Source organism: Chenopodium album, chromosome 2 (genome assembly GCF_948465745.1).
Source record: "Chenopodium album chromosome 2, dcCheAlbu1.1, whole genome shotgun sequence".
NCBI lineage: Eukaryota > Viridiplantae > Streptophyta > Magnoliopsida > Caryophyllales > Amaranthaceae > Chenopodium > Chenopodium album.
In genome coordinates, this window is record NC_137835.1 from 81,989,553 (window position 1) to 82,003,771 (window position 14,219).

General features: G+C 31.4%; 3 protein-coding genes across 4 annotated transcripts; 2 read left to right on the forward strand and 1 right to left on the reverse strand.

Annotated features, from left to right (window-relative positions):
* Positions 1–829: 829 nt before the first annotated feature.
* LOC145577662 (uncharacterized) lies at positions 830–1,858 on the reverse strand. Its single transcript, XM_081635141.1, has one exon. The coding sequence runs from the start codon at positions 1,856–1,858 to the stop codon at positions 830–832; it is 1,029 nt and encodes a 342-aa protein (XP_081491267.1).
* Positions 1,859–4,732: 2,874 nt separating this feature from the next.
* LOC145589983 (uncharacterized) lies at positions 4,733–7,547 on the forward strand. The gene is made up of 2 exons (XM_081646709.1): positions 4,733–5,016; positions 7,202–7,547. The coding sequence occupies exons 1-2, from the start codon at positions 4,894–4,896 to the stop codon at positions 7,421–7,423; spliced, it is 345 nt and encodes a 114-aa protein (XP_081502835.1). The 5' UTR covers positions 4,733–4,893; the 3' UTR covers positions 7,424–7,547.
* A 124-nt stretch (positions 7,548–7,671) lies between these two features.
* Positions 7,672–9,377, forward strand: LOC145589989 (uncharacterized). Of its 2 annotated transcripts, XM_081646727.1 has the most exons (3): positions 7,672–7,862; positions 8,376–8,510; positions 9,052–9,377. In XM_081646727.1, exons 2-3 carry the CDS (start codon positions 8,388–8,390, stop codon positions 9,271–9,273), a joined length of 345 nt encoding a protein of 114 aa, XP_081502853.1. In that variant the 5' UTR covers positions 7,672–7,862; positions 8,376–8,387; the 3' UTR covers positions 9,274–9,377. The 2 variants fall into 2 exon arrangements, with proteins under 2 accessions (XP_081502853.1, XP_081502846.1); XM_081646720.1 differs by lacking the exon at positions 7,672–7,862 and having other exon boundaries at positions 8,036–8,510.
* Positions 9,378–14,219: the final 4,842 nt, after the last annotated feature.

The window sequence follows — 14,219 nt, forward strand, 5'->3', positions numbered from 1 at the left end:
GCAACAATCAATTAAAAACCAACCGGAATTCAATTACCTAATATGACCATAGTTTATCGAAGTACTACGTATGATATTATTAAAAACAATATCATATATTCATATATACAAACAGTCAAACACACACATATATACTGATATACACATACGGAGTATAAAGTATCCTAATTCCTGAATGATCGAATGAGTATTAGAGTTCACCATAAACATATAACATGAAATAAATTACGACCAATATCTTTAAAACTCTATTAAAAAAATATAAATATTGATAATGTGTACGGAGTATATATTATTGTATTGTATATAGAGCTGAAATATTCCCAATTAAGGGCAGACTAAATGAGAAAAAACAGACAAATAATACAAGGTGATTAGATGCCTTTTAGATAGGAAGAAGAATAATTGACCCATGTTGTAATCAAATCCAATCTGTCCTGTCTGATTTAGCCCACTTGAAGATTACACACCCAGCTGTGAGATCCCATTTTCCAGCTCCTCTTTCTCTGTCTTGAAATTTGAACTCCTCTCTCCTTAATCTCCTCCCATGTGCTTCCCATCCACTTCTTGCACCACCCCTTGAATATTCATCAATTTAATCTAAAACGGAGGGAGTAGTAATATCATACGTCCCGTTGAATCGCATTGAGATTAACAAATATTAGGTACACTCGAGAGCATGTGTTGTGATGTTTTATGGACTCCTAACCACTTGAGAGTTAGGAGCCCATGCTCGCTCGAGTGTAAATAATATTTGAGGCTCGCACGTTCCAATTTCTTGTTATACATTGGAAATAAGCCTTAACTTATTAAGGCTATATGATTCCAATCATTCAACCTTCCAAGCATATAGGAATAAACAAAACTCGGATGACCCATTTCCATTTAACCCATCACCCAACGATCCAGAGCTCTCGGAAAGTAGGGATGACAATGGGGTGGACGATAAAGATAGAGACGATGACAATGACGATGACAACGACATTGGAGACGTAGATGATAAACTCTTTGACGACGATAACGGAATAATAGGCTTAAAGATAAACAAAGCATGCCTTAATCCAGGACTAAATAACCAATCATGTACATCCCAATACACTTCTACCCTTAACCTATTCAAATGTATACTCCCATTTCCTCTAAACTTCCATTGCAAATGCTTGACTTCAATTACCACTTTTCCATCAACTTTTACCTCCATTTCCAAATCCATTTCAACTTTATTATTCTTACACTCTATAACAATATCATGAAATCTACCCTTTTCATGAAACTTAGCCTTAGTAAAAAATTTCTTTTTACCAAAAATATGTTCCTTTTTTGTGACTAAAATAGCCTCACTAATACAAGGCCTACACCCAGTTTTCTTATATGCTTCATTTTTCAAATCACCAACTAACAAAACGACTTCGTTTTCATAAACAATAGCAACAAAATACTCTGAACTTGGCTCTGTCTCACCATTATTAAACTTAGCGGATTTCAAATCCCAGAAAACATCCACTTTTTTACCATCATCTATTGCAAAACTCTTTGACCCATGTTTCCTCCAAAAGTACCATGGCTTCAGCTCCACCTTACAAGTGTAATGCCCGTCACCATCCGACGACAACGACGACGACGACGATGATCTCCCTTCGTCGTAAGGGCACGATATCGTAACCGATAACCCGTGGAGGAGGAGGAGATTCCTACACCATGTAACGGTGATCACACGGCTATGGTTCCCTAGCTTAGTCCTATACATTGACATGATCACACTTTGACCCGCCCGTGTCACGGCCGTATTTTCTAACTCATCCGTGGACCGTGCCCCGGATGAGAAACACGCCGGGATCCCAATTGGATCCGCTATCATATTTATCTATCAGAGGTTCAGATATACACAACCTTATTCCTATATATACAGTCCAGTATCCGTATACTGGATTGGACTTAATTAGGATATACAACTACTTGAGATTGTTTAGGACACTTTTATGATGATAAATGTTGAATGTGATTGACTATGAATAGAAAGTATAAGAGTGAATAATATAAGAGAAATAAAAGGAGTAAAGAGGAGAAGGATAAAGTGAGGGAGAAGGAGAGTCACAGCTCATAAGATGTGCAATGTGATGTGAGTCATAGATAGTAGTAGATGGATAGATGCTGCCAGCATTGATTAGAATAAAATAAAATTTATAATTATTATGTATCAAACTGGCAAATAGATGGCAAAAGCCAAATTATGAGTTGTTTGAATGACAACTTATCATTTTTTTTATAATTCTATTTACTTTATAATATGGTCAAGAACATAACTACCTTAATATATATAAGTATGACTTTTTGCTTTTCCTTCCTCTTTTGGAGAGTTTTGGGGTTAATTAATTAATTGAGGCTTCAATGATTACACTAACCTAAGTCCTAATAAGTAGCTCTGTTTGAATCAAAGAGAGTTATATATATGTATATGATTCATATAATTTAAATAGTAGTATTAAAAATTTGATTAAGTTGTATGTTGCTTGTGGTCCTTAATCCTTATTACAAGATTACTTCCTTTGTTCAAGAATGTAAGCTTGACCTAAAAAGTCAAGTAAGAATATAATTTGAAAATGAAGGGAATATTTTGCCGTGATATTATTTTTGTTGTGGTAAAGAATGCCACAAAATTTACTTATATATTAAATCCCATAACACGAGTAATCTTCCATGAGTTTAAGACATAATTAAACTAAGTAGGTGGACATCCATACTGTTATAAATTGCTAAGTTGCTATGGTGGATAATAATATAAGCCAGGATACTTAAATTTTTTGTGAGAAGAATATTTTTTTTCTTCATAGTATGCATTATTTTACTTTGAAAAAAGCTGTTTTTATATATCCTTTTTATAAATCCAAATAATTGCTATGAATAATTTCCATTATCATAACATTCACAATAATAAATTAATAATGCTAAGAATATAGAAAACTCTTGTAATATTTCTGTTTGATAATTCGACAATAATTGTTAAACAAATAAGTGACGACATTGATAATTCAACAGAGCATTGAATGCAAGTTGATAATAAAATGATTTATATAGCATGGTTTTCTGGACATGACAGTATACGATATGGGATTGCTAATTTGCTATATGACCAGTCAATAATCGAAATTAGACATTTCAATTGACAAATTCTACAATCTACACTCAACTACCTTTTTTCTACTTACAGGTTACAAACTTACAACTTACAAGTATGGAATTTTTTAATTCCCATACAATTTTGGAAAGCTTGCTATTTAAAAACTTTACAAGAATTATTGGGCTTTAATTTTTATGAGTCAAACTGGCATTCAGTGATAGGGCCCATTCTTAGAAATGGGACCCAATAAAAGCCAATTTCAAGAATTGGGTTTATCCTAGTTTGGGCTACAGTTTTTGCGTATTGGAAAGTTTGGCCCAAGGAAGTTGCTTGTTAGATTAGGGTCATTTCAATTCAGTTCATCTCCAATTAGTTCAGTTCAATTTCTAATTTTCTTCTCTCATGCAATATTCAGTTCAGTTTAATTTCAATAAGTTCAGTTTTACATTTTAGTTTAGTATATCAGAACAGACCCTAAGCCTTTTACACATTAAACCTAAAAATGTAGCTACCCTATGGTCTATGGAAGGAGGAGTATGGAGTTTATGGGTTGCTTGCTAGAAATGCTTGTGTCTTTGAAGGGAAACATTTGAACATGGACAATTTTTGTTAACCTAAAAAGGAGAATATTATAAATTCTTTTTCATGTTTTTGAACATGGACATGTTTGTAACTTTGTACGGTTGTCCTATTTTAACTGGACGCGTATATTAGTATAGAATATTGATCAATGATATTTTTAATTATCACTAATATAAATCAAAAAATTTGACATTAAAAAACTACACATTGAGGCAATCCATTTTACTATATTCACTTATCTCATTTTTTTTTATTCACTCATCTCAAACCTGACAATTTTGTAGATAAATACGAGTAAACAAATATTCATTGAAAACTTTTCCTTGAGACAATTCATTTTCCTACATTGACTATCTCATATTTTTAATGTGAAAATTGTGTAAATAAACACGAGCAAACAAATATTCATAAAATGCAGATTCGACAGCTATTGATTTAGTTGAATTACAAAAATGTAATATTCATACAAAAATGTAAAGTGAAAAATTTCAATCTTTTGCAATTTCTTTTTTAATGGGATCTTTTGCAATATTTATCTAACCTACTTTGACAAAACACAAGTGATCTATACGTAAGTAGTAATAAAAAAAAATTATATTCTTATAGGTTTTGTTTAAATCTTTATTAGTATGTTAATATTCAATTACTGTACTATAATTTTTACTTATTGGTAATTAAAAATTTTACTTTTTAAATTTTTACGTCGATATTTGTGAACAAAAGACATGTTTTACTTAAAAAAAAAGGGAGTAATTATTAAGATTTTTTTTTTTTTGAAAAATTATTAAGATTTTTTTGGTATTTATTTAAAAAAACTCTCCATAAATAGTGATTTAAAAATAAAAAAAACATAACACGTGAAAAAGAAAAAATATGGGGAATAGAGAGAAAGGGAAGGGCCCTCCAGCTTGTTGTGAAAATGAAGTTTCAACTATTTTTTCCAATTTTTTTAATAACGGTGGGTCACGTGACCCACCACATGACCATGTCTATTTCCACCAGCCAATAACATTGTGACACAATCATAAAATGAAATCCCCATATTTAGGAACAAAAGCATAGAGATTAGAGAAATAGAGGAAACAAATTAGGTTTCAATGTCAAGTATAAAATAGATTGTTTGTTATTTCTTGAGTTATTCTTCTCCATATTTATTTCCTCTGTTTTATGTTTTATTTGAGAGAGACAGAAAAATGACAGGAGTTTCAAAGGAAGAAAGCGTAAGTTTAGACCTTTTGAGGCAAAAGATGAGAGATTTTGCCAAGGAAAGAGGCTGGGAGCCTTATCATACTCCTAGGAACCTGCTTTTGGCTCTGGTATTTTTATATCAACTATCTTTTTCTCTAATTTTTTCTTTTCTTTTCTTAATTTGTTGTAATTATGTGATGTGATTGGTTTGGTTTACAAATAACATGGTCGAGAACTCGAGACTAAAATTTTGTTGTTGTAGTAGTAAAATAATTTAAGTACCAACATTCAAATTGCTACATAATAAAGTCTAAAATAGGTTACCCGATATAAAAATAAAGTAATAAATTTAGACTTCTTGGTTGTAATGTTGTACTATGAATCTCAAGAGAGAGTAGAGATTCCCTCTTAATTTCAGGAGATTATCGGATAGAAAATTTTTTTATAGAGATTTAGGATTTAGAGTGATTTTGGCTCCGATACCATGTCAAATTAGAGAAGATAATTAGAGTGAATAGTTTTTCTGTATCTTGTATTACGATATGAACAGTATATATATACAACCTAAGAATAGAGATTAGGGCTTATACATAACGGCCCAATAGCTATATACATTATATGGCCTAACATTGATTCTCATCACCCTATCCCTGTGACTCTCTAAATACTAAAAAGTGTGAACCTCAAGACTTAATGATGTGAAAGTGTTTGAACTTGGTAATAGTTTGTGCTTGCATTGTTCCGAAATTCTTGATGGGCTGTATAGTTGCTTCCATGAATGTTGGAAATTTGGAATGCTAGTGTACTATCATCCTCATTCCTTAATCAAGTCTTGTTATTTAAAATTTATTGTTAATTGGATTATTAAAGCAAAATTGATTCTAAAGCTATTTTTTACTCCGTACTAATTAAAATTGAAATTCACGTATCACTTTTGTTGATTAAGTTATGTTTAAGGCGTGTTTTATTCACATGATTTCCTCACTTGAATTTATTTGAACTTGTTGTACTTTATTAAAACATTTTTAATTTGTAATTTGAACATGAGAAATCTTTATTAAAATTTATTTTTCTAAATTTATGTTATTTAAATTTATTTCTCCAGCATATTTTACAGTTTTGTGTGCGATGGACTATACCATGTGACCGCTTATTAAAAAAACGAAGTAATCCCTATGATACTAATCGAGCAACACCTTATACTGTTCGACCAAGTAACCCATATAATGATAACGAAGTAAAACCTGTAACACTGACGAAGTAATTTCATGGTAGCTGACTACACGGTATCGTCAGTCACATATAAAAATTTGTTTGATTTTTCATATAATAAAAGAAAATAAGGTAAATAGAACTAGACTTCTCTATTATCTACATATTATTTATCATGATAAATTTATATTGATCAAACTGATTTCTATTACGTAATTGAAGAGAACGTTCTCAGATTTTATGAAGGCAATTTTATGTAAATTGTTTTATCCATTGCTTTATACAAGTAGCTTTTTAAAAAGTATAGGTCTTGATTAAAGTCTAGTAGATCTGTAGGTGTTTTGTCTAGTGGTTTGTCATGTGTTTATAGTGCGTTTCATTCAATTAGGCTAACTAATCGCACTATGACACTATTCCACTTTCCTTAAGTGCATCAAATGATGTGTTCCAGTCAAACCTCACTGTCCAATGTAAAAACGTGATGCTATATTGCTATGTGTCATGACTGCCACTTTCTTTTTTTTTTTTTGGTTAATTCAACGGTTGTTTTTAGGTAATTTTAGGCCATATAATATGTATAGCATATGGGCCGATGTTCCGAGCCCTAATCTCTTAGGTTGTATATATATACTTGTGTATACGCTAATACAAAACACAACTCTCTATTCTCTCTACTCTTTCTAAATTGACATGGTAACGGAGCCAAAATCATTCTAATCCCTAAAATCAATTTCTACATTCTAATTTCTACCATCAATTTCACCAATTTTTTTTTTTTTTTTTTTAATAATTTTTACTTTAAGCGAGTAATAAATTTATAATACCATCAACAATGTATACTATTTTTACATGCTCAAAAAGACTTGTCATTGATTCTATATTTATGTAATAGAAGCAATTTTATTCTATGATTAGATGTCTTAATATATTCGTAATTAAGTAACGTACGGATGATAAAACAACACAACTATCTAAAATCATGTTGTATTTTTATTGATTATGAAATACGTAGTATGTGATAACTAAACTTGACTAAAGTCAATCAAGATTGTGTTTTCATGTACACATTAGTTCAAAAAAATAACGACGAAAAAAATGCAGGTGGGAGAAATGGGAGAGCTATCGGAGATATTCCAATGGAAAGGAGAGGTGGAAAGAGGTTTGCCAAATTGGAAAGAAGAAGAGAAAGTTCATCTTGGTGAAGAACTCTCTGATGTTCTTCTCTATTTGATTCAACTATCTGATAGTTGTGGCATTGATCTTGGTCAAGTTGCTCTTCGCAAACTTCAGCTTAATGCTGTTAAGTATCCTGTTAACAAATAACTTAGTTGATGACCTTGAATTGATGCATGTAACCTTATTTTTAGACATAGTTGTATCTTTGCCTAGCCGTGGCTAACACACTCCCGTTGCATGACAGGGCGATTATTTATTTTATTTTTGTTTACTTAGGGATATCTTACTTAATTCTACGGATTTCTTTTAATTTTGACCACGTATACACACCATAGTCACCAAGTCGGGATGTGAAATCAGTAAGATAAGTAAAATCATTATTTTCGACAAGGTTACACTAATCCAAATATGTTTCGGGAGCACTATCAAGGACTCAAGGTAATGCCGAATATGTTGAACAAGTAAAACCTTAAAGTTATAAACCTATATATTAAGTTTTTTTGGTGTTTAGTGAGCCATAAGGGTAGATGATAAAAGTCGATCTCAAAATTCCCTGAAAATTGGGAAGGAGGCTCTAACCCTTGAGGTATCATTCATTCATTCCCTCTCATACATCAAGTAGTAGGTACACCTTGATAAAATATCATATATGTTGGTCCATGAATCCCATGATCAGCTAGATATGAGTGGTAGCCTTGTACAGTTGTACATAGGTGGAATTAGATATAGTTTTATATGTAGTATTATATCATATCATATCAATCAATTTATAATTATCATTATTATTAACAATATTATAGCCTAAAATGAAGATTATGCTATCAACAATAAAGGGACATAATCATAAAAGCAAATCTCCAGTTTAGGAACATAAGCATAGAGATTAGAGATAGAAAGGAAACAATCAAACAGATACCTTTCAATATCAACTGATATCATCAAATTTCCAAAATTTTCCTTCTTTTAAGATTTACCTCCCTCATATTTATTATATTTTATTTATTTATTTTTATTTAAGTATAGGATAGATTGATATTTCTCGAGTTAATTTTCTCTTTCATTTCTTCCTCCTCTGTTTTTTTCCTCTGTTTTTTTAGAGAGAGAGAGAATAATGACAGGAGTTTCAGGGGAAGAAAGCGTAAGTTTAGACCTTTTGAGGCAAAAGATGAGAGATTTTGCCAAGGAAAGAGGCTGGGAACCTTATCATACTCCTAGGAACCTTCTTTTGGCTCTGGTATTTTTATATCAACTATCTTTTTCTATTGTTTTTTCTTTTCTTCCCTTTAATTTATTATGTTTACCTCTAGATTTGTTTTGGTTTGATTATGTGATGTAATTATAGTCGATACTAAAATTTCTTTGTTGTTTTGTAGTTATAGACTAAGTGGTAAGTATTGTACTATATTTAAGGTTACTACTCGTACAAAATAACTTTATGAATGTTACCTTAGATAAAATTTGGACCTTTTAGTGGTATCATGTGAAATAGTGAAAGCGTTTAGACATTTAGTAATTTGTATTAGTTCTACAATTTATGATGGGTTATACAGTTGTTTTCATGAACAGATTTCTTGATAAATATAAGGGTAATATTGCTCTATGATTAGATTTCTTAATAAATCCTTAATTACGTAGCAGAAGGATGATAAAAAAAAAAAAAAATGATCATGCCATTCTATTATTGGTGAATGGTTTGGAATATGTGACAATTAAATTTAGACAGGGTCAACCAATATCTTGTCTTTCACGCATATAACCGATATGAAAAAATGTAGGTGGGAGAAATGGGAGAGCTATCGGAGATATTCCAATGGAAAGGAGAGGTAGAAAGAGGTCTGCCAAACTGGAAAGAAGAAGAGAAAGTTCATCTTGGTGAAGAACTCTCTGATGTTCTTCTGTATTTGATTCAACTCTCTGACAGTTGTAACATTGATCTTGGCCAAGTTGCTCTTCGCAAACTTCAGCTTAATGCTGTTAAGTATCCTGTTAGCAAATAACTTCTTGATGTAACCCTAAAACTATTAGACATGTAGTTATATTATGACTATTGCATTGTTTAATTTCCATTGCTATATAATTGATGGAAACTTTGATTCTGTTCTATTTTTTGTTTAAACTATATGATATGATTTTTTGCACAGCTTATTATCTTGACATGTTGTCATCAGTGTACAATACGCTCTTGTTACATGACAAGGTCACAAGGATATGCGATTACATTCTTACATATGTATACTCAGTTACCCTAGTCGCTAATAAGTTGAGAAATGAAATAAAATCTACATAAGACTAGGTGAAACCATTCTACTACACAAGGTATAATTCATAGCTAAGATCGAAAGAAATATGACATAGATTGATATGTATGCGTGCTAAGATCGAATTGTTAGTTTTGTTACAAAACAATTTAACAGCACATCAGTGTTACTTCAAGTTTTTCTTAGTGAAGCTAATCTGCTAATGAGAAGTTTCTCAATTACATTACTATCTAAGCAGAACAAGGTTATTTTGCTCCTGGATTTCTAGCATGTTTGCTCAGTATAAAATACCGCCTTAAGATTAGATTAAACATGACATTGTTCCCACTTTCTAAAGCCTCTTAAACTTAAACTAAACCGAGTACAGAAACAATTGTGTACAGAAGTATATTACACATAAAAAGAGCAATACAAGTTATACAACTGCCTGCTAGCTGAGTTGTGTGCAACTGTGCAAGGTAGGTGCAGGCTGAACGCTGGATGCCAATTACCCTAGTCAATTAAAGATGAGCCTCTTACTCGAATAAGCAAATTCGAACGCAAACCATTCAAACTTTTGATGCTGATGCAACTACGAGACTAAATGCAGCAGCATCAATTTTAGCTCATCAAACATAACAATTTACAATCCCTGATCAAGATCCTTTTGAAATAGGAATGAATACTGATTCATTCTTTATAATCCCTTATCTAAACTTATCCGAACATTCCAAGTAAGAGGTCTTACTTTGAGCTCTCAAATTTCTTCATTATTGCATATATTTAATAGCCGTGTTAAGGGGATGGAGACATTAGCATTGGTAATTAGGCTAGCCTTAATAATAATGCTGGCTTTCTATAGTAGCTTTTCACATTATTGTATCATGAATTTTGCTGGACTTTGATAACAATGTTGGCTTTGTGTATTAAGTTTCAACATTTTAATTAAAAATTGGCCTGCCATGTCTTGTGCTTGTTGAAATTCATAACTCCATATCAAGGAGGAATAATTGTTCTTTGGCTTGTCTTTTGTTTGTCAATCCACATAGTGACATGCATAGACCAACTTTTTAGATTCTAGATTTCTAGCACTTATACAGATATGTCTATGTTGGATATTGTATCGTTTCGAGTTTTGTAGGTGAAAGTTATATTAAATTTTAAACAAATCGATTCATTATTAATAAACATTCATACATCATCTATAAATGAAATTTAAATTAAAATATATATTATTGAATCCAAGAGGGGTTTCCTTTGTCAAAGCTACATACAATTGTTGAATACATCTTGCATTGTGGTACATCTTTCGCGCACACATCGTTGGAATATACAACTTTTTCGGAGAGTCGATCTAACGATTTTTGTCGTAGTCAACTAGTCATAAGGACAAATATACACATCATTGTGTATATTTATCGAAATCTAAATTGTAAAAAAAAAAAAGGTAAAGTAAAAGGGAAGGCCGGAAATTAAACTATTTCTAGCTTAACGACGGCCAAAAATTTAGAAAACTCTAAAAGAGAGGGGAGGAGGGGGGGTGGAAGGAGTTTTTACTACTGTATACTGTGTATAGGCTTAGGTGAAAGTTATATGAGATCAATAAATTCCATTCATTATTCAATTATATCATAGAAGACATGCATAAGCTTATCAATCCTTGATATTTCGACTTTATAAATTCTTATTATTTGAACTTATATAAACTTATTAATTTTTTTAAAAAAATAACTGAAAATAAGATAAACTGAACAAGCAATTGTATTAAAAAACTAAATTTTTATTATCTTCATTTCTCAATTAATAGCTTACCATCACACTATTTTAGAGCATCTCCAATGGCAAGCTACAATGCTTTGTAGCTTGCTTTTCCACATCAATTTCTAAGCTACAACACTTTTTAATATACAAATTGTTCCAATGGTAAACTACAACATATTGTAGTTTGCAAAAAAAACAAAATTTTAAAAAATAATAGATAATTATACACATGTAACAATATGAGTGGAGATTATTTGTCTTTTTTTTCAATCAAGCATGTAGCTTGGTTGGGCTACAGTTGCTTGCCTGTTGCTCAATTTTTTGTTCTCCAATGGTAAGCATGTAGCTGGAAACTTTATTTAAATTGCAAGCAAGTCCTTATAATTGAACCATTGGTAATGCTCTTAGATTTTTAGTATCATAATAGCTTATTATACAATAAATATTTTATTTTTAATACCGTTCTATTAATATTGCAACAAGGAGGAAATTACGCATCCCTATGCACATTTTATATGCTAAATATCTATAATTGTGTAAGAGTAAAAATTATAAAAAGTTGATATTGTGAAAGTATTTTATGAGACGAATCCAACAAGAGCCCACATGACTATATTTTGCTTAACGTATAAATCATATTATATAGTCAAACTAGAGTGATAAATAGTGCAAAAAGTTCATTGTTGCAATATTAACAGAACGGAGGAAGTATTTCTCTACGTATATCCTTCCTTAGATTCTCGTTTGAAGTTACATTTGCGGGTGATTGTTGCCCTTGGATGTAGCCTAGTGTACGTCATTCATGATTCTCCTCAATCGAAGAGGCTTGGCGGTTCCGATTAAAAAACGTTATCAAAGAAGTGACGATATTTTTTCAAGTAGTTGGTGCGTTAGATGTCCTTTTTCCTTCCAAATTAAATTTAAATACAGAGCTTAACAACAATGACAGCTTGTTTTGTACAACGTATTAATGCCAGGGTTGCTGAAATGGTAGTGAAATATTTGCAAACCTGTTCATATTTAAGTACAATGCCAATTTAGTTAGTATGAAGTAATACACTTAGCGAAATTAAACACTAATTAAAGCATATAAATAATCGATTAAAATAACTTAAACATCAGTAGGAGGAAAGACTTGGGTTATCAATATATCATTTTTTACAATTAATTTGTCCGTTCATTATATATTTCATTTGTTGAAAATGTGTGTCAAAAGATCAATTTTTAGTTTAAAAGATTGAAGGAAGTACTAACAGTCTCAAAGCCTGTTCAATTCAGTTTAATTTCAGTCTATTTCAGCTCCAATCAGTTCAGCTCAGCTTCTAATTTCTTTCTCTTATAAAATATTAATTTCAACTCTATTCAGTTACTTCAGATCAGCTTCAATCAATTTAATTCAGTTCAATTCAGCTCCATTCAGGGGCGGACCCATGAAGGAACAAGGGGGGACCATTGTCCCCCCACTTTCGGGAAAAAAAAAAACAGGGGAAAAAAAAATTTAGAAAAAAAAAAAAAAACTGGAAAAATAGTTATATAAAATTGAGTGTAAGAATAAACAAGTTGTTTGCCTTAGCTAAGTTGGTAGTGGGCTAAAAATAGTTAAGGGGCCCAAAGTTTTATTTTACGACCACATAAATAAATTTTGGCTTTTACTACCAATCACCTCCAACTAACGGATTTCGTCCATAAATCCGATAGGGGCGTACCATGTCCACGTGTCACCATATTATTGGGTTTTGTTTCTTTTATTTATTAATTTATTTATTTTATTACCCAATAATATGGTGACACGTGGACATGATAGGCCCCACTAACGAATTTATGGACAGAATCCGTTAGTTGGCGGTGATTGGTGGTAAAAGTCAATTTTTATTTTTTTTTATGTGGTGATAAAATAAAACTTTTTTTATGGAGGTGGTAAAAACAATTAAGTTGTTTTTTAGAGGTGGTAAAAATAAAAAATTCCTTTATTTTAACCAAACCACTCGACTACTCCATTATTCCTATTTCCCAACCACGAGGCACGAACCACCATCCACGCAACCACGAGTCACGGACTGCAGCGAGCATCTTCGGCAAATGTTTGTTAAGAAATTAACATCACAAGATAATATGGCATTCGAATCCCCTTTGTAACATCACTCCTTTTTTTTGGGGGGGTGTTTTATTTCAACCATACCACTCGACTACTCCCTTATTTCTATTTTCCAACCAAACCCAAATTACTTGTATTGTGTACCCGTTTTTTTTTAAATAGGTTGATGTTAGTTGAATTATCGAAAGTGTTCCCCCACTGTCAAATTTCTAGGTCCGCCACTGGCTCCATTAAGTTCATTTTAGTTCAGCTCAGCTCAGTAAATATCAACATGCCCTAACACTAACCTGTTAGTTATTATAAATAATTACATGCTATATTTACCTTCTATGAAAAGTAACTTGATTAACGAATTTTTCAAAAAAAGAAATGAAAGTTCATAAGTTGCAACTCCTTCATAATTTAAAGGCAAAATACCTGAAAATACTTATAAGTTACAGCTCACTCGGTTACTTGAATACTTATACTTGTCATCAAAGACCTTGCTTAGAAGCCAAATATGTGTTCTCTTTCAAATTAAGCCATTAGGCCCATTAAGATAGTACACCAAGCTAAGAAGTCGGAAGAACTAAAAAACGAAGTTTTTTTTAAAAAGAATTTATTTTTTTGTACATAATCAATTTTGTACAAAACATCCTGTCAAAAAAAAAAAAAAAAAAAAAAAGGTACAAAACAACTTAATTAAAAATCCTCTATGGCTCTATCTCTCAAGAACATGTATAAAAGCGAGACAATAACTTAAGTTATTATGTTAATTAAAAATGAAAAATTGTTGAAATACAAACTAAATCTTGAACTTACCTCCAAACTATAGCGTAAAACAAAGAGAAGATGCTTCAACAAATTTTTT